This window comes from Pseudorca crassidens, chromosome 2, assembly GCF_039906515.1.
Source record: "Pseudorca crassidens isolate mPseCra1 chromosome 2, mPseCra1.hap1, whole genome shotgun sequence".
Taxonomy (NCBI): Eukaryota; Metazoa; Chordata; class Mammalia; order Artiodactyla; family Delphinidae; genus Pseudorca; species Pseudorca crassidens.
The window spans coordinates 7,797,320-7,817,564 of record NC_090297.1 but is presented as its reverse complement, the minus strand read 5'-3'; the positions used below and the strand labels follow the sequence as shown (position 1 = coordinate 7,817,564).

Here is a 20,245-nt window from a genome sequence, read left to right as displayed (position 1 = left end):
GCTGAGTGAGGAACCAACAAGCCACGTTAGAGGGCCAGCAGCCAAGAAAAACCCATATGGTTACGGTAAGGAATGAGATAGCCAGGGAAGGAAGTGTGCCAGGTGCCGAGTGGTCAACAGCCTACCTCTAACATGCCACAAGTTATTCAACAACTGAAACAGGATAGCATTAAATGCTTCTGCAAATGACTATAAAAGGGCAAGTATATATAAGCTACCACCATAACCTACAAGATTTTAAGGCTTATTAAACACTGCTGGAGGGGGATGGGGGAGGGAAGCACCGGGAGTTTGGGATTAACAGATGCAAACTATTACATATAGGATAGATAAACAAGATCCTACTGTATAGCACAAGGAACTACCTTCAATATCCTGTGATAAACCATAATGGAAAAGAATATAAAAAAAAGAATGTCTACGTGTGTATGGCTGAGTCACTCTGCTGTCCAGCAGAGACTGGCACAACACTGTAGATCAACTATACTTCAATTAAAAAATTCAATTAAAGACAGCTGGATAGAAACCTTTACACTCTAAAGTGACAACTTCAAAAACAAAGGCATAGGATAACAGGATGTCCAAACCACAGCACCGAGACTAGTGCTTATTATATATACTGTGGTCCACAAGCCACTCTGATATTAGTTATGAAATACAAACTGACCTTTGAGATACTTAAAATATTTTTTTCCTGGTTGGTTATCTTCAGAAAAAGAGTGTATCAGAGCAGAGATTAATCCGGCTGTAGTAAAGCTATTCTATTTTGGGGCAACTATAAACTCACCCCAAGGAAGCAAAGTTACTGTCTAGGAATCCTCTTACCATCTTGCTGCCAACTCTAATGTGACCTCTCTCTTTTTACTCACCACCTGGAGGGTAAATCAGAATATGAGCTCCTTGTAGAAAAGTTAATTAGTAAGCTGAGTAAGGTACAATATACTTTTCTTTTTCATTAGGGCTTAAAAGTTGCAACTTTTATGTTGTCTAGAAAGTTGCTTTTTTTTTTTAATTCTTTTAATTTATTTTTGGCTGCTTTGTTGCTGCACGCAGGCTTTCTCTAGTTGCAGCGAGCGGGGGCTACTCTTTCTTGTGGTGCGCGGGCTTCTCATTGCGGTGGCTTCTCCTGTTGTGCAGCACGGGCTCTAGGCGCAAGGGCTTCAGTAGTGGCAGCATGCGGCCTCAGTAGTTGTGGCACACAGGCTCTGAGGTGCATGGGCTCAGTAGTTGTGGCTCATGGACTCTAGAGTGCAGGCTCAGTAGTTGTGGTGTACGGGCTTGGTTGCTGGGCGGCATGTGGGATCTTCCCGGACCAGGGATCGAACCCGTGTCCCCTGCATTGGCAGGCGGATTCTTAACTACTGTGCCACCAGGGAAGTCCCTAGAAAGTTACTTTTTTAAACTCTGAAGAAAGGTTAGAGAAAACAATATTGAGTGTCATTTAGCTAAACTTCAGTGCTGGAAAAAGCCATTTATTCCAGAAACATTCTAGAAATATAGAGACTGAGGACCACAGAAACTAAGTGATTATCCCGAGGCCCCACTTCTCCCTGAGCCAGGTCTATAGTTGGGTTTCCTGTGTTCTGTTTTCCAATTAAGGCAGAATCAACAGCCTTTAAAGAAAATATTCTACTAAGTAGCTCACCAAAATTAAGAAAGAGTGAGGAATATTCTTTCTTCAAGCCTGAATAACAAACTTAGTATAAATAAAATAGAGATGCCAACAGGAAGACAGTTTTCAGTCTGAGTCATCAACTTACTCTGCAAGCAGGCCTGGCATGCTGGTCTCCAGAGCTGCCCATACCTCATTCTAGAAACCTAATTTTAAGATTAAACTGAAATTGGGATTCATGCTTCAGAAATGAGGAGTCAAGAGGACACTCTTTAAGGGTCTTTCCTTCCTGCAGGTACTGTACATTAAAAAATTCTGAAAAAACAGAGTGACATCAGGAACATTTTTTTAAGCTCCAAGGAGTGTTGGGCTCAGGCGTCATTCACTTTGATCTCACATCATGTATTATCTAGCTATTTGTACAGCACTGGTTAATAACTATGTTCATAATGCTAAATACAATTTAATTACTTCATCATGATCCAGTTCAGGCGGCAGAGAAGTCCACAGAACAAGTCAGAAATATTTCCCCCCAAAAAATTACAGTTTAACTTGTGGTGTTTAAATAGTTAAACACTTGCTACATGGAACATTCCTTGAAGCCATCAGATGGGTTTTACTGCACTGAACGCAGCATGCGTCATAAGTGAGCTCCAAGCGTGGGGCCCTCGGGCGGCCTAGCACAGCATTTACCCTTGCATGCTTCTGTAATGGATATTTGTGGATATTTATAGTCTAAGCCTAAGCAGTGGCACTCACAGTACTGACACTGATGCCAGACTAATAAACACCAGAGGCACCACATAGTAACTGTAGCTACATATTTAAAACCTTATTAAGTCGGAATGCAAATCAAGGAGACAACATTTCAACTCAGTTTGAGCTGCAACTAAAAACTGAAAGCAATTACACTTTACTCTCTATTGCCAGAGGTTTGTGGAGGGCTCAAGATATTTATGATGGGGTAACATGGGTCTCTCCCATATGGAAACAGGCTATTCAATGAATTAAGCAATAGCAGCTCCCTATGTAAAAGTGTTCTACCAACTGATCATTTTTTTAAAGTTAAAAGTAAAGAGAAGCAAAGGGACACAAAATGTTAGGAAAATGAATTAACCTCCTGTATTACTGTTTTCCATTAGGTACAGTATTTTTCTCCTACAGTGTCATGTCTTAGGAATGCCACTTCTTCACACTCAACAATGAAACAGTCCAAAAATGAGAAATTCTCAGGCATTTCTATCATACAAACACTGCCTTGCCCTGTAAACACAAGATGTTATCTGCCTGCAGCATTAAAATGTAGGTCTGCCGACATGAACCCTCACCATTCACAAAATAGGAGTCGAACTAAGGCGCTTATGCTTCAGTAAACTACCATGCTGCATTAAAAAACAAGACTGAATGCAAAACCATAAAGAAACTATTTTCTAAAGCTAGGGAAAATGGAAGATGTCATTTAGGTTGGCTTAAAGGAGAACTAAAACAGAAATTTATTTTCTGATAAAAGCAATAGAGTTTTGTTTTGTTTCCGCTGGGAAGTAGGGAGATTGGGGGGAGGGTTCCTTGAATAATGGCAGTGTTATTCCGTAGAGACTATCTGGAAGATACAGGGCGACCTAATGCTTAAAAAGTCTGCTCCACATCTTGACTCCTAACATTCAACATTATTTTCAGTTGGTTCCACTTGGCAGTTGGGAAGAATTTATTTTCCTACATCAAGATGTGTGTTAAAGGGAATGTAATCTCATTTGTACACTAAGGTAAGATTCAAATAGTAAGATTCAAAATCCCCAAAGAAAAATAACATTTTATATTGAATAGTAAATGAAAGATTTCACTTTTCCTTTCCACAGAACCTCTGCATGTCCCCAGTGGCCTGAACAGAACCCTACACAGCAACTTTGCCTATCATGATAAAATACAGAAATAAAAGCCTTCTTGCATAGGGCTTCACGAACATCGTTAGTAAAATTTCAAAGTCCATTTCACAATAGCAGAAATTATCCTTTCCTTTGCAAAATTTAATGAAAAGGTTTCTCACTCCCTGTCCCTCTGCCAGGTATTTTAGAATTTCACCCACTTTCCACTAACAAGTTCTGAAGGAAGAAACAAGATTACTTTTGTTTCTAAAGCACCTTATGTTAGAAGTGAGTGAAATGCCAAGGAAAAGGTAGGCTGATTAAGAAGCAGAAGCCCATTCTTCATATAAAATCTTTTTCAGCCTCACCTGCAAACCAAAATGAATGTTCTAGCACCTTCAATTATCAAGCTAAATTCCCTTTTAGCACAAAGGTTCAGCAAACCTTTTCCATCGTTAACCTATCAAAGTGTGTCACTATTCTCAACGGTCCTTGAATGAGCAGCCATGGTGGAGAACACTGAGTGCAATGTGAAGGGGACTGCACGCTCGGGGCAGGACTGCAACCCCCCAGCTCCTTAAAGTTTCTTTGCTCTCCTTGTTTTTCCTATCCAGTACTCTTTTCTTTTTTTAATTTAAGTTCTAAGCAGCTAGTGGGAAGCAGCCACGTAGCACAGGGAGATCAGCTCAGTGCTCTGTGACCACCTAGAGGGGTGGGATAAGGAGGGTGGGAGGGAGACGCAAGAGGGAGGGGATATGGGGATACACGTATATGTACCCCAGTACTCTTGAATACAAAGGCCACAAGGTACGGATAGAACTATCATCCTGGAAATGACAAGCAGGGAAAGAAAAGGCATTTGTGTTGTTGTCACGGTGGTTTCAGGGATGGCACCACAGGTGACAACTGTCTGTTCTCACTGTAGTCACCAAGGGGGAAGGAAGAACCTACGAGTCAGAAGACTTTGCTGCTCCTAACGTTCGTATTCATGGAGAGAGACAGAAAGTACCTGACAGCGCCAGCAACAGGCTGGGAAAGCCAAGCCGGGTGCCACGGTGGGTGACCGGACATGCAGGACTCAAGTGTGCACACCAGCACTAACATCCGTGAGCCCATATGCACCAGCACAGGAGGGGGCGGCCCTTCCACAGCAGTGCTCCCAGGGCTTTCTGTGAACTTCCAGAAAATATCATTTCACGTGTCTCTGAATAAACCTGGTAGAGCTACTCAAATGTGCAAACTTTCTTTTGATTATACATTTTACTAACAGAAGCAGGGGCCTATACAGAATTCCATCTTCAAAATAAACCAAATGTTTAATTAGTTTCCAGTGAAATTTCTAACTAAACAATTTCACTGTGACTTATAAACTACCTCAGAATTAATGGACATATCTACTTATCAGTTACTTTGCCTGGCCAGCTTACAATCTGCCTATGCATCCCTCCCTCCCATCCCTGCCGGGCCATGTCAGACTCAAGTATTCTGGTGAAAATTATCTTACAAAGCAGTAATTTCAGGACACTTCTGAGAGTTAGAAATTTCTTCCATATGCTGAACCAGAATCTCAGTGATTTTTAGTCCTAACTCTGCCTTGTGGAGCTACACAGAATACCTTTCATTGAATCTGAGTTACTACTTACCTTTAGACGTTCAATGGCTTCCTCTCCTCCAGGTGTAGACATGATTCTCTCCTGAATACTGGTCACAGATGTTAAGCCCACCTGACTATTGAGTGAGCAGGAAGATGGAGATGAAGTAAGGGACCCCATGGATGCTGTGGAAAAATTGCCAGGACGTTGATTCTCAGAGGCTAGCAAGTACCTATGCTTATTGTTCTGAAAATCTTTCAGATCTGGGAGATAGAAAGAAGGGAAGGCAGAAAAAGTAGAAAAGAGGGAAAGGAGCAGGAGAAGAAAAAAGACAGGAAGGAACACCAGTGTAAGAAAGGACAGCATTAAAGCAGCAAGACCAAGACAAGTTATGATACAAAGACAAGTTATACTTGTTCTAGATGGCAGTTCTAAAACATGTCTGTCTTTAATACTGGTATTTTAGAAGTTAAGAACCGCTTCTGAATTTAGAAACTAAAAAATTCTAATGTGGGTTAACATTGTATCTGTTAGGGGGTAACCAGAGCCTCAAAGAATACAGCTCAGGCTCTCCCCCTAAACAGCCATGCTACATTCCTGTATTCCTTCTATGGCTCCAAATCTACAACGTCTTAGGTTTATACTACTCTTAAATCCCAGTAGTTTGTAACAGTAAGGGAAAAAAGATGATCATTTATTTATCAATATCAATACATATCAGTCTGGCCCAGTATGTATGTCATTCAGCAAAAATTCCCAAGAAAATGTTATGTTAGAACAAAAATCTGAGTGCTCAGTAGTGTTCTTTGTATGCTAAAAAGGATTTTTAAAATATGCCTTTTAAAAAAAGGAGAGGTAATCATAGCAATTATAGGGATCTTGTATAAGTCCTGGTTAAGAACTTAGGGTTGACTACCTCAACAGTGACGAACAATTAGCAAACTGTTGAATTTGGTGTAGCTTACATTCGTCTATTAGAGCAAGCAAAAATTAAGGCTGATTATCTGCTAATTTAAGTAAGGCTCCCACTTTGCCTAACCGAATAACCATGAGTCATTGGGGAGCTGAGTTCCTAGTATGGAATGCAAGTTTTAGGGACATACTTTCATTTACTAAGGTCTTTAATAGAACTCTAAGTTTTGCTTTTAAACTTAGTTTTGGTAAAAAGAGCCACAAACAACAAATTCATTAATTTGCTGTTTGTACTTTTCTTCATTAGTCATCTTTCTCAAATAGGCACCAGAGGAAATCCATAGGTATTGGTGCATTCCTATTTTTAAATCAGCTCATTTTTAAATGTAAGAAAATCTACACTGCTCAAAGTTCATATCAAAACTAAATAAGTTTTCCTTAAAGGATATAATATGAATCAACACAAAGAGTCAGAAGAAACATTATTAGCTCTCTCTGCGTCTACCCATGTGAATTTAATCAAAGCCAGTTCTTGAAGCCCCTTAAAACCAGCGGTTGCTTCAAGACAGTTTGAAAACCACCATCTGCAAATATAGAACATAGGAAAACAAGCAAGTTTTAAAAGGGGGGTAGGAACTGGAGCAAAAAATTAGCCATCAGGTGATGGCAGCAAAGTGGGAAAGAATAGGATGGATGGAGTTTAGAAGGTCCAATTGACACATGCAAGCCCTAAAAGGCATTAAGGGTAGTGACTGAAACAGAAACTTAGAGGTAGTCAAGGCTGCTTTCCTGCACAGATACAGAATTAAAACTTAGTCATGCATAGCTTTCTGGGAGATTCCACAACTGCTCAGAAAAGAGTGAGGCAGCAAGCTGGCAGCAGCATCACCTGGAGCACAAAAGCGAGAACAAAGGGTGTCTTTCCCACACCAGTTATCAGTTGGCTTTGGAAATCTCAGACAGAGCTGTTCCAGTCCAAGAGTCACTCTGGATTAGGATGTTATAGTGCCTTCAAGGCTTAACCTCATCACAGCAGCCAGGGCTACCTTTGGTTTCTCCTATGTATTGCCTCACTGTCTACCAAGCCTTGTTACATGCCCTACTGTAGAAATAAATAAATCAATAAAAATCTAAAACTTAGCCCCCCAAAATCAAGTTTCTTCACTTATTCTAATAATTTCTTGATGAATTATCTTAAAAGGGTAAGAAATTACTTTCTTGCCAACATAATGACAGATATGCAGTGGGTAATGAGGTGTGATCCTTTTTATAAAATGTCCTAATTTCAAGCACACATTTTAGACACCCAAGTTTTTTTGTTGTTTTTTTTGCAGTACGCGGGCCTCTCACTGTTGTTGCCTTTCCCGTTGCGGAGCACAGGCTCCGGGCGCACAGGCTCAGCGGCCATGGCTCACGGGCCCAGCCGCTCCACGGCATGTGGGATCTTCCTGGACCGGGGCACGAACCCGCGTCCCCTGCATCGGCAGGCGGACTCTCAACCACTGCCCCACCAGGGAAGCCCGACAGCCAAGTTTTTTAAAATTTAATTGGTAATTCATGAAAAAGGGAAAAAAATGTTTACCTAACCATCAAGTAAGCTGAGGCCCAAGATATGGAGGAAATCAACTTAGCATAAGCACAGGTGAGTGCTAATCCAACATTCACAAAGCTACTCAGTCATGGAGATTTGGCCAACTAGAAGTGACTGTTTTCAATTATATATACACTAAGGCTCAGAATTACACAGCTAATTTAAAAGGATTTTCCTAATAAATAATCAGGACCTGAAGGATCAAGAGGCCAAAAAAGGCGTAATATGATTAAAAACAAGGGCTCTGGGTTACACTACCCAGTCTGACCACAAAGAAACCACGGGATCTCATTTAGTGGCAAACTACCCACTCCAGGCAGCAGTGTCCTCCTTAGCAAAATGGAGCTCTGTCAGAGTCACTGACAGGACTAAAGAGATAATATATTCAAGATACCTAGAACAGGTCCTGGCACATTATAAACACTCAAAACATGTGAGCTGCTGTCATCACTATCATCATGTATGACTTTGGATTCAATTTAATCACATTTAAGTGGAAAAACTGAACAGTAGAAGCAACAAGAGGTTTTTAAGCCTCTCAACTTTATTCAAGCCACAAACTGAAATCCAGCAAAACTTGCTTTGCTAATGGAAAAGGGCAAAAATAGGAACATTTCTGAATCTACAGTATGCTCTGTCTGGGATTTCTCTGTTAGGATGGCTGGCATGCAAAGCTCATTTTAAGGCTGATCCAGCAGAGGCAGATTAGCAAGTCAGAGTGCTGGAAACACCCAGTACATGAAATACACACATTTGCCTCCACTTCCAGAGTAATCATCGATCAATGGATCAGCTGAAGGTAAGCAAGAGGGAAAATACAAAAAGGGTCAAAGTTCAGGTTCAGCAATGACAGAGGGAACAGAGCAGTATTTGGCACTTGGGAAGGTGAAAAAATTGACACTTAGAATAATATATTATCATTTTACAAACTGTACGTATTCATTTAAACTCAGGTGCTAATCAGTAAGAAGAACTAAACTAGAAGAGGCCTTGAAAATCTTATTAGAATTGTAAACACTATAATATTAATCTGACACTCAAAAAATAAAAATATGCTTTATTAAATAAACCCATATACTATTCTACCTGAATGATCTAGTTAACTCACTTAGGAGAACTTCTGATTAGACATTATGTAGGCAGATCACTGAGGTTAAAAAAGATTCAATTTAAGACAACATTGTAAGACTCTCTGGAAGTCTAATTCTTGAACTTGACAGGAATTGGTTATTTTCCCCTTCATAAGTTCATAAGGAGTGAGTTGGGGGGCATTCAATCATTTTGTAGGGGGGAAACCACTCAAAGGTAAATCTTATCTGAAAGGTGACTGGAATAGTGGGTTTCTTACATATATATTACTACTACATTAATCTAGAGAAACCCATAACACAAAAACAAAAATTTTAAGTTAACAGTTTTATGAAGTGGTTAATTTCTCAGTGAGAATAAACTTAACATTCCAAATAAACTTCACTGCTGATCTAAAACAGAAATCTAATAAAAATACAAATAATGATATATTACGTTTTAAGAAGTAATTTCATGAGTTCAAACAGATACGCTGGTACATGGTACATAAAGGAATTCTAAGATCATTTTCAATGAGTTTTCTTTTTTTTTTTTTTTTTTTTTTTTTTTTGGCCACAGGTCTTGCGGGATCTGTCCCCCAACCAGGGATTAAACCAGGCCATGGCAGTGAAAGCCCCAAATCCTAACCACTAAGCCACCAGGGAACTACTCTCAATGGGCTTTTTAAGAAGTTAAGAACAAACAAAAACCTCTTGCTTTACCATCTAGCTGCCTCAAGCTCCTTAACTCTAAGTTTAAGAGCCCTCGAGAGGAAAGGAATAGATTTTGCGTTGATCCTTAATTCACTTACTATCAATAATATCTCCCAACCCCTGAGCACGAAGAAGGTCCTTCAGCCGTGTCACCTCTTCCTTTAATTCACGAACCAGTTTGGCATTGGGGTCCTCATTGATAACAGCATTGCATTTAATTTGTTTTGCACGATCTGCATATCTAGATCCAAAAAGAAAACACATTTTTGCCATTCCTCAAATGCTCTACTTCTCGTAAGTAACATACCATTATTTCTAAATCAAACAGCTTGAGTATTTACACATTTTATGAGCCTTAATAATAATACATTTGTAGAAAGCTTTACAGTACCTTATAAAGATGAGGAAAAAGTCTCCAATGAATTTAAGTGATTTCCCCAAGATCACAAAGGAAATAAATATCAAAGAGAGGACTCAAAACTAATTTATTAGACCATATAGTGTTTCTTCCATTATATCAAAAATGTCTTTAATGAGACAAGAGTTGAAAGTTCCAGATTAAAGTAATAGAACCTATTCATATATAAGACTACCCTACTAGTAAACATTCTGTCAGTAATTTTTAAAATATTACATGTACTCATAACTTTGTTACTTTTTATGATGTGAGCATTTCTATAATGACAAACATGAGAAGGGGACACTTCTTTTTACAGAAATAAATATTGTAAGAAATTTCTACTATTATCTAAAAGTTATCCAAAAATCTCACCAGAGCAAATTTAATATCTTTCCTATGAAAAAGTTCCTGCCTTTCTCAATGAAACTGAAAACTATAAACAGGTAAGCTCTATTATAATAAAAATCATTTTCCCCCATGTTTCCCCTGTTATGAGAGGGATGGATCATTGGTTACTCAAGCGACTACCCACATAGCATATGAAAATCCATGGCGTAACAAGATGACTTATGGTAGCACTGTGTTCTGTTTAGCTATTGAAATCAAACTGGAGTACCTCAGAGTGCTCAAAGTTTCATCATAGTTGATATCTGCTGGGCTCAGAGCAGCAACCATTGCAGTCCGAGAATTGCCACCTAAAAAGATGAATCATAATTATCTCAAACCATACTCATTTTAGAAAAACTTTTATTGAATGTGTCAAATCAGACAGCACAATCCCAGATCCCAAGATTTAATCAACAGATTTTTGGACTGCCCCCACGCCAGGCACTGTTATATGCACATCTTATCATCTGGATGTACTGTGTCCAGTTTCCCTCTTCCCACTCCCATTAAGATCTCAGACACTCCACCAAGGCCATTCTTAGTGATGTCAAAGTCACTGGCAACATGGACAGCACAACAGGCCATTCTCAGCCACTCCTTCTATCATCAACATGTGACACAGCTAATCACTACCTCCTTCTCATTAAGAATGAGGGAAAGGGGCTACAGGAACAGTGAATGAAGGGCAAAAAGGCCGGAAAACATCAACAAAGAGGAGTAAGGGTTGGTAATATCTAATTATGTGCATCAAAGGAGCATGGGGTTTTCAAAAAGGAAGAAGAAACAACAGTTTGAAGCAGGTGCGTGTGGTCACATAAACAACTACTTCACAGTTCATGTCCTGAAGTAAACGAGATTTGGGAGCAAACCCTGACTTAAAGGTGAGCAAATCCAGGGAAGTAGCCAAGATGGCGGAGCAGGAAGACCCTGAGCTCCCTCCTCCCACAGGCACACCAAAATTACAACTGTTTACAGAGCAGCTACTGATGAGAAAAAACAGAAGACTAGCAGAAAAGACCTTCTCCAACTAAGGAAGGAATCACGAGACAGGTAGGAGGGGCAGAGATGTGGGATAGTTAAGACCCACAGCCCTGGGTGGGCGACCCACAAATGGGAGGATAATTACAATTGCAGAGGTTCTCCCCAAAGAGCAAGGGGCCTGAGCCCCCCATCAGGCTACTGCACCAGGAAGATGAGCCCCCAGAACGTTTGGCTTTGAAGCCCAGCAGGGCTTACTTTTGGAACAGCCAGAAGGCTGTGGAAAACAGAGACTCCACTCTTAAAGGGCACACACAAAGTCTCACCCGCTCCAGGACCCAGGGCAGAAGCAGTAATCTGAAAGGAGCCTGGGTCAGACCCACATGCTGATCTTGGAGGACAAGAGGCAGAAGTGCACCCTGGGGACACAGACACAGACACTGGCAGCAGCCAATTTTGGGAGCTCGTTCTATCACAAGGACACTGGTACAGGCAAATCCCATTTTGGAATTCTCCCTCTAGCTTATTAGTGCTAGGACTGGCCCTGCCCACCAGCAGGTCTGCTGCCTTAAGACCCGCAGAACCCACAGCCACTCCGGGACCCAGCCCTGTCTACCAGAGGGCCCAAGACCCTGACCCGCACACCAGCGCACCGGCACTAGCCCCAGGGACCCTGGGACCCAGCTCCACCCACCAGTGGGCCAGCACCAGCCTCAGAATCCCCTGGGCCCCAACCCTGCCCACCAGCAGGCCAACATCAGCTTTAAGACCCTCAGGGCCCTGCAGCCAGAGACCTGGGAACCCAGCTCTGTCCATCAGTGAGCTGGCACTAGCCCCGGAATGCCCTGGGCTCCAGTCCCACCTGCGACCAGGCCGATACCAGCTCTGAGACACCTTGGACCCTTCAGCCAGCTGCCCCAGGATCCAGCCCCACTCACCAGCATTGCCAACACCAGCTTTAGGACACTCCAGGCTCTGCAGCCAGCCCTGTCAGGAACTGGCCCTACCCACCAGCAAATCGACAACAGATCCAGGACCCCCAGCCCTGTAACCACCCACTCCAGAACCCAGCCCCACCCACCAATGTTTGGCAGCCTCCACACAAGGCAGGGCCTGGAAACCAACTGGACCGGGGGTCAGCCACGCCTACCAGACTTCCCACAGTAGTCAGCCTGCCACAAGAGAAGGACCCTTGCAGCCCAGATAGGAGGCACCCCTAGAGCATATAGCTCTGGTGACCAGAGGGAAGTGCATTGCTGGAATGCACAGGACGTCTCCTACAAAAGGCCACTTCTCCAAGGTCAGGACACATAACCAACCTACCAGATACACAAATAAAAACAGCAAACTAGGCAAAATGAGGCAACAGAGAAATATGTTCAAAACAAAGGAACAAGATAAAACCCCAGAACAACTAAGTGGAAACAGGCAATCTACCCAATAGAAAGTTCAAGGTAATGATTGTAAAGATGTTCAAAGAACTCGGGAGAAGACTGAATCAACAGAGTGAGAAGTCAGAAGTTTTTAACAAGAGTTAGAAAATATAAAGAAGAACCAGAAAAAGATGAAGAATAAGATAACTGAAATGACAAATACACTAGAAGGAATCAACAGATAAGATGATACAGAGGAATGGATCGGTGAGCTGGAAGATGGAATAGTGGAAATTACTAAAGCTGAACAGAAAAACGAATAAAAAGAAATGAGGACACTTTAAGAGACCTCTGGTACAACATCAAGTATACTAACATGACACGACAGGGGCTGCACGAGGAAAAGAGGGAGAGAACATATTTGAAGATATTAATAGATGAAAACTTCCCTAACCTGGGAAAGGAAAAAGACACCCAGGTCCAGGAAGCACAGAGAGTCTCAAACAGGATCAACCCAGAGAGGACCACTCCAAGACACATTATAATTAAAATGGCAAAAATTAAAGATAAAGAGAGAATGTTAAAAGCAGCAAGGGAAAAGCAACAAGTTACTACAAGGGAATTCCCATAAGGCTATCAGCTGACTTTTCAGCAGAAACTCTCCAGAATAGAGTGGCATGATATATTTTAAATGATGAAAAGGAAAAACCTGTAACCAATAATACTCTACCTGGCAAGGCTTTCATTCAGATTTGACGGAGGTATCAAAAGTTTTACAGATAAGCAAAAGCTAAAGGAGTTCAGCACCACCAAACCAGTTTTACAAGAAATGTTAAAGGGACTTCTCTAAGTAAAAAAGAAAAGGCCACAACTAAAAAACATGAAAACTACAAAAGGAAAAATCTCATTGGTAAAGCCAAATATACAGTAAAGGTAGTAAAGCCATGTATAAAGCAAGTAGGAAGGTTAACAGATAAAAGTAGTAAAATCATCTATATCCTCAATAAGTAATTAAGGGATACACAAACTAAGCGATGTAAAATATGATGCCAAAACATTAAACGTGAGGCTGGTGGGGGAGGGTGTGGGGGAGGGTGCGGTAAAAAGGCTGAGTTGTTAAAATGCATGAACTGAAGAGATCAGTAATTTACAATAATCCATATATACAGATTGCTATGTACAGTGTGGGAAATACAGTCAATAACTACAATAATATCTCTGTATGATAACATATCATAACTAGACTTGTGTGATGATCAGTTTGAAATGTATAGAAATACCAAATCACATTGTGTAATAGGAACTAACATAGTGCTGTAGGTCAACTATACTTCAAAAACAAATAAACAAACAAACTCACAGAAAAAGAGATCAGATTTGTGGTTACCAGAGGCAGGGGGTAGGGCAGAGGGGAAATTAGATGAAGGTGGTCCAAAGGTAGTACAAACTTCCAGTTATAAGATAAATAAGTACTAGGAATGTAATGTACAACATGATAAATATAATTAACACTGCACTATGTTATAAATGAAAGTTAAGAGAGTAAATCCTAAGAGTTCTCATCACAAGAAAAATTTTTTCTATCTCTTTAATTTGTTTAATCTATATGAGATGATGGATGTTCACTAAACTTACTGTGATAATCATTTCATGATGTATGTAAGTCAAATCATTATGCTGTATGCCTTAAACTTATACAGTGCTGTATGTCAATTATATCTCAATAAAACCAGTAGGAAAAAAAACCCAAAAAATTAAATTAAATTAAATTAAGGTGAGCAAATCCAACCAGCTTGAATCAAGAGAAAAACGAAAAAAGGAAAGAGCACTTAAGTTAGTAATAGAGATTTTTCTTCTCAAAAAACAGACATACACGACAATTAACCACAAAACATAATCAGTAAACAGCTTTAAAAAGATCCACACACTGGTGGATCAACATACCTAGATTTTCTCGAAGGAGCCAAGTAAGTACAGAATCTCTGTACGGAATAAAATCAGTTTTCTTCTTCTTCTTACTCTATTAAACAGAAAGAAATGGCCTTAGCTTCTCTTAGCGTTGTTAGAGAGGAATAATTCACACAAAAGGCAAACCAGTCTAAAATTCCCAAGTAAATTAAATTACAGTAGGATGTCATCACTGTTGAAATTTAACACTCACAGCTTCAGTTCTTCACAATACCCAAAGCTCATCCAATAAATAATTTTTTTATATTTTATTTTTAAAAATTTACAACATACACAGCAGTTTGGAGAGTAGCATAATGAGCTACCACATATCCATCATGCAGCTCCAACCATTATCAATTTTTTGCCAATCACTTTTCAATTATCACTCAAACACTTTTCTACATTTTTTCTTCCTGAATCGTTTTGGAGGAAACTGCAGACCCCATGCCCTTTTATCCCTAAACACTTCAGCAGATAAGGACATTCTCTTACACAGTCACAGTTCAAGGACCAAATTCAGGAAATTTAACACCAGTACAATACTATTATCTACCCTGTCTCGTGTAGGGCTCTAAAGCAAATCCAACATTCTACCTAAATATACTTCAGGTACATATCTCTAACAGAGAAGGACTTTATAAAAAAGAAAAAGTAACTATAAGACCATTCTCACACTTAGCAAAATTAACAGTAATTCCTTAATATCATCTAATACCCAATCCTCAAATAATAATTTTTACTTTTGCAGAGGGTCAAGAATGAATCCTGTGTGTTCCAGGTTGGATGTGTAGGAACAACTCATTTAGTTAATGAATTTACTTGGCCAACCACCAAATCAGCAAGTGGGATATTGCATATCTAGTAACTCTTGTATATTAATACACATTTGGTTTCTTTAAAAGGAAATTATGTTCAAAATAAATCCAACCATTAGAATTCGTACTCAAAGTGAAAAGGTCTAAGAAAGTGATGTAATTTGCTAATCTGGAGATTTAAAAAGACTGCAAGATAAAGTTTCTATATTTATCAAGAGTTTACTTGTTTGCTGTACACCTGAAACTAATATAACACTGTAAATCAACTATACTCCAATAAAAATTTAAAAAAAAAATAGTTTACTTGTACTGCTCTCTCCATGTCCCTTCTCATTATCACAGGATAAAGCAAAAAGCACCAACGCGAAGCCAGTGCTGAAATGGAGGAAATTACATCCTCTGAAAGTAAAAAACAATGCAAATGCTTTGTGTATAATAGCTACTCCAATATCTGCTGGCTGACTACTATGTCCTGACAGTTTAAGAAGCTACTAAGGGGACCTAGCGGGATGGGAAAGGGAGGGTAGGAGGGAGACGCAAGAGGGAGGGGATATGGGGATATATGTATACATACAGCTGATTCACTTTGTTATACAGCAGAAACTAACACAATTCTGTAAAGCAATTATACTCCAGTAAAGACGTTAAAAAAAAAAAGAAGCTACTAAGGGGAAAGCCAGAGTTCACTGATCAACATTTCCCCAGTAATAGGCAGTTTTATAATCCATTCCTGGTATAATCTGAGGTTACATTAAACTAAGGATGATATACTTCGTGCTAAAGCATGGGTACTCAGAAAAATAGTACTAAGTAGCTGACTCTGGTTTGTTGAGGAGGAAAGGAAGTAGGCAAGTTGGCACTTGAATTCCATCTCATCATATATGTCCCCTACATCTCATCCCACTCCACCCACAGACATACGTTCCACCAATTACAAAGTCATTTTCCACAGCAGGTGCTATTTCTAAATTACACAGACCTTTAGCGAGAATTAACCATCTCAGTCATTCACAGCCGAGTGTGACTTTCATTCCACTATAAAATTCTTGGGGCCTGAAACCTCAGTTTATCCTTTCCGTTCCCCACTGCACCTAAACGCTCCACTTTGCCTGTGCTTAGTACTGAAAATGCTGCAAGATTTAAAGTATGCCAGTTACAGTGACTGCCAACAGTACTGTAAAAATAAGCAGTGTCAAATTCTAAAATGTTCTATTTTCACTTCTGTCAATTAGACTAAATTAAGAAGTAGTTAAATGAAGAAGCATAAATAGAACTTCAATCTTTTCCACTTGAAAATACCGCAGAATTTTAGCCATTTCTTCTCTATTTGCTCTCATACAAATTAATCTCCTGTTCTCACATCCATAATGTTTTCAAAATAAGTTTTTTCAGTATTTACATAAAAAGCTTTACTTAGATCATTAACCTCTCTAAAAAGAAATACTACTAAGTATGGATGGTAATAATCCTGTTTCTCCCCTCAGCGGAAATAATAATACATCTTAATTCACCAAAATTCATGCCTGTTACATAAAAACTAAAATTTATTTCTGATCTATTATAGTTTATGACACAGATACAAAGTACTAAACTGGGCTTTATAAAACTGATTATAAAAAAATCATTTGCGGGCTTCCCTGGTGGCGCAGTGGTTGAGAGTCCACCTGCCGATGCAGGGGATGCAGGTTCGTGCCCCGGTCCGGGAAGATCCCACATGCCGCGGAGCGGCTAGGCCCGTGAGCCATGGCCTCTGAGCCTGCGCGTCCGGAGCCTGTGTTCCGCAACGGGAGAGGCCACAACAGTGAGAGGCCCGCGTACCGCAAAAAAAAAAAAATCATTTGCAAAATTTTGTGGCATAGAGCAGTGTGGGAAATACATAGAAAACTAGGACTCTTCTTCTGGTTGATATGGGTGTGAACAGATAAGCAAATGGACAAGTTAGAATAATCACTAAATTTTAAGTCTTCACTGTTCTGGAACCCAGATTAGATATGTGAAGAATATCCACACATGTGTAATATCAAATAAGAGAGAGATGTCTTAATCTAAGGCAGCTTTACAAAAATAAAAAACAGAAAACAGGGGCTTCTGGTGGCACAGAGGTTACGAATCCGCCTGCCAATGCAGGGGACATGGGTTCGAGCCCTGGCCAGGGAGGATCCCACATGCCGCGAAGCACCTAAGCCCGTGCACCACAACTACTGAGCCTGCACTCTAGAGCCCACGAGTCACAACTACTTAAGCCCATGCGCCTAGAGCCCGTGCTCTGCAACAAGAGAAGCCACTGCAATGAGAAGCCCACGCACTGCAATGAAGAGTAGCCCCCGCTCGCCGCAGCTAGAGAAAGCCTGCGTGAAGCAATGAAGACCCAATGCAGCAAAAACAAAAAATAAAACTAAAAAGAAAAAACAGAAAAAGAGCATTATGTTTTATTAATATTTTTGTAGAAGTAGAGAATACACAAATCTATACATTTAAAAATATTTCAATGCAGACACCGCCTCTATCCCTGATGTTACTCTTGTGATTCAGAACAAACTGTTAAAGTGCTCTATTATTTATGCTAAAGAGTAGTAATAAATTTTAGAATATCTGTGTAGAATTTAAGGAAAAGAAAAATCTATTGTATCTGGATTAATAAGGATGCAAATAATGTGTTTTGTAGATACAGTTAGAAATTTAACTTGATTCTAGAGCCTTCACTTTACGTATAATCAAACGTAGAAAAAATTTTTTTAATGATTAAATAATCCATGACTTTCCACGGTAGGAAACAAGATAATACAAAGAGGTTTAAAAAATATATACCAATAATTTCAAGAAGCCAGCTGGTTTTTTTTTTGTTTGTTTGTTTTTTGCGGTACATGGGTCTCTCACTGTTGTGGCCTCTCCCATTGCGGAACACAGGCTCCAGATGTGCAGGCTCAGCAGCCATGGCTCACGGGCCTAGCCGCTCCGTGGCATGTGGGATCTTCCCGGACCAGGGCATGAATCCATGTCCCCTGCATCGGCAGGCGGACTCTCAACCACTGCGCCGCCAGAGAAGCCCCCCAGCTATGTTTTAGAATGGTACCCATAAGAAATTTCTTTGATTGCTCTTTAAGAGGTTTATAGGCGACTTCTTCAAGTGACAATCTTATAGATCGCTAGGAGAAGCACCATAAGATAACACAATATAGAAGCATCCTCAAATTTCTCTCTTGTTCCCTTATTCATTCTCCAAAGCACATCATGTTCCCTAAATTAATTTTGGTGTGTAGTCTCATGATTCATGGTCACCCTAAACAGTAATTCTAAATTCCAGAGCTAGAAAATAAATAACAAAAAGTTTTTTGAAGGTCCCATTCCTACTTAGGCCTCCATATATCCTGCTGAGGATTTAAAATCATCACAACTGATTATACAGCTAGTTCGTTTCTACCAAGCCCCACCATACCTTGCTGGTGCAATTATCCTACAGATGAAAGCATTTAAAAGAGAATGAAAACACAGGATAAGCCTCCAAATAGAAAATATTTTGTTTAAATTTTAAGTCACAAATTGAATATGACACCTCAGAGACAAGCAAGAAAACACTTAATTCTTTTTAGGGATTCAAATGAGGTACTAAACTAAATTAAAGCATACAGTACCTAGTAGTTCCTTAGCTTCTAACCTAAATAATGAAGCCCCTTATACAAAAATTGTTTCAGCTTTAGTGTTCCATAGCTAAGGAATAAGAAAAAATAACACTATTTTAAAAAGTATATTATTGGCCCACAAATCAACAGCATTCACCAAGGCCAATTGCTCAAAATATTCTAAAATGTACAGTATCCTATCTAGAAAAGATCATATAGAAAAGAATATGTAATAAATGCTATACTTGGTTTTTATGAGAGATATAAGGCTCAAATAGTCAAACCTTAGGTCTTTGCAAAGACCTAGTTTTAATTCTAGCCTTTACAGATCTACATTTACTTTCATTCTCCTTAATCACTTTTATTTTCAGTACAAAGTCAAAGTGTGTTATACCCAGTATCTTATCTGAAAAGCTTTAAAAGGAGAAAGGCAAGATTATATAAAAGGACCAAGAGAACATCCTTCATAAGCCACCATAAAATATCGTCAAGTACATGTGTTGAACAAATTTTCTCATGCAATGACGTATAACACTTACCACCTCTGCCAAGGCTGAAATGACTTTACCCAGAGTTGTAAGAGACTTATTAATATTTGCTCCTTCCTGAAATCAACACCAAACATAAAAGAATTATGATAATTTCTACTATTGCCACATCATATATAACACATAAAATACAATTAACCATATGCTAGCATTATCTGTTTATTTATGACCACAAGTTCTAAAAACCTCCTTTAACCGTCAATCTTTACTCCTCTCCACTTGCTGACATGCCAGGACCACATGCCTAACTCATAGACCTGAAGTATCGTCAAGATGTCCATGCTCCAAAAACTTACAGATGTAGCCTTCTTCCGACAACTCAATGACATGAGTTTATCTCTAGAAAACATATCTCTAGAAAACTCCATGCTTGTTCTCACATCTAGATCTTGTGTATTCTTTTCCCATTACTGTCCCTTACTTCCATCTAACCAAATTCTGACTGTTCCTCAAAATACAATTCAATTTTCACCTTGACCATGAAGTCCACCTTAACTATTATCATGTAACATATCTTTGCATTGAAGTTACAGATCAGAAGACAGAAAATTTTTTCTGTAAAATGTTTTGTGGGCCATGTGGTCTCTGCTGCAACTTCTCAACCCTATCACTATAGCACGAAAGCAGCCACAGACAATACACAAATAGATGTAGCTGTGTCCCAATGAAATTTTATTTACAAAAACAGGCAGTGGGCTGGATTTGGCCTACTGGCCATAGTTTGCTGACCTGTGTTATAGAATCTTTTTTTTTGGCCGCGCTGCACAGCTTACGGGACCTTAATTCCCCGACCAGGAATTGAACCCGTGCCCTCAGCAGTGAAA

At 39.7% G+C, this 20,245-nt stretch overlaps 1 protein-coding gene across 15 annotated transcripts in view; it reads right to left on the bottom strand.

Annotated features, from left to right (window-relative positions):
* Positions 1 to 20,245, bottom strand: part of KIF1B (kinesin family member 1B) — a 151,686-nt gene that overhangs the window by 81,987 nt on the left and 49,454 nt on the right. For 5 of the 15 annotated variants that reach the window (XM_067719827.1, XM_067719817.1, XM_067719855.1 and 2 more), the window contains exons 9-15: positions 19,413 to 19,478; positions 18,690 to 18,707; positions 14,433 to 14,508; positions 10,367 to 10,445; positions 9,449 to 9,591; positions 8,321 to 8,362; positions 5,118 to 5,329 (exon numbers count right to left, since the gene is read on the bottom strand). In XM_067719827.1, coding sequence (XP_067575928.1) covers positions 5,118 to 5,329; positions 8,321 to 8,362; positions 9,449 to 9,591; positions 10,367 to 10,445; positions 14,433 to 14,508; positions 18,690 to 18,707; positions 19,413 to 19,478 — 636 coding nt within the window. The remainder of the gene's footprint in view (positions 1 to 5,117; positions 5,330 to 8,320; positions 8,363 to 9,448; positions 9,592 to 10,366; positions 10,446 to 14,432; positions 14,509 to 18,689; positions 18,708 to 19,412; positions 19,479 to 20,245) is intronic. The other 10 variants (XM_067719884.1, XM_067719893.1, XM_067719920.1 and 7 more) reach the window with 4 other exon arrangements.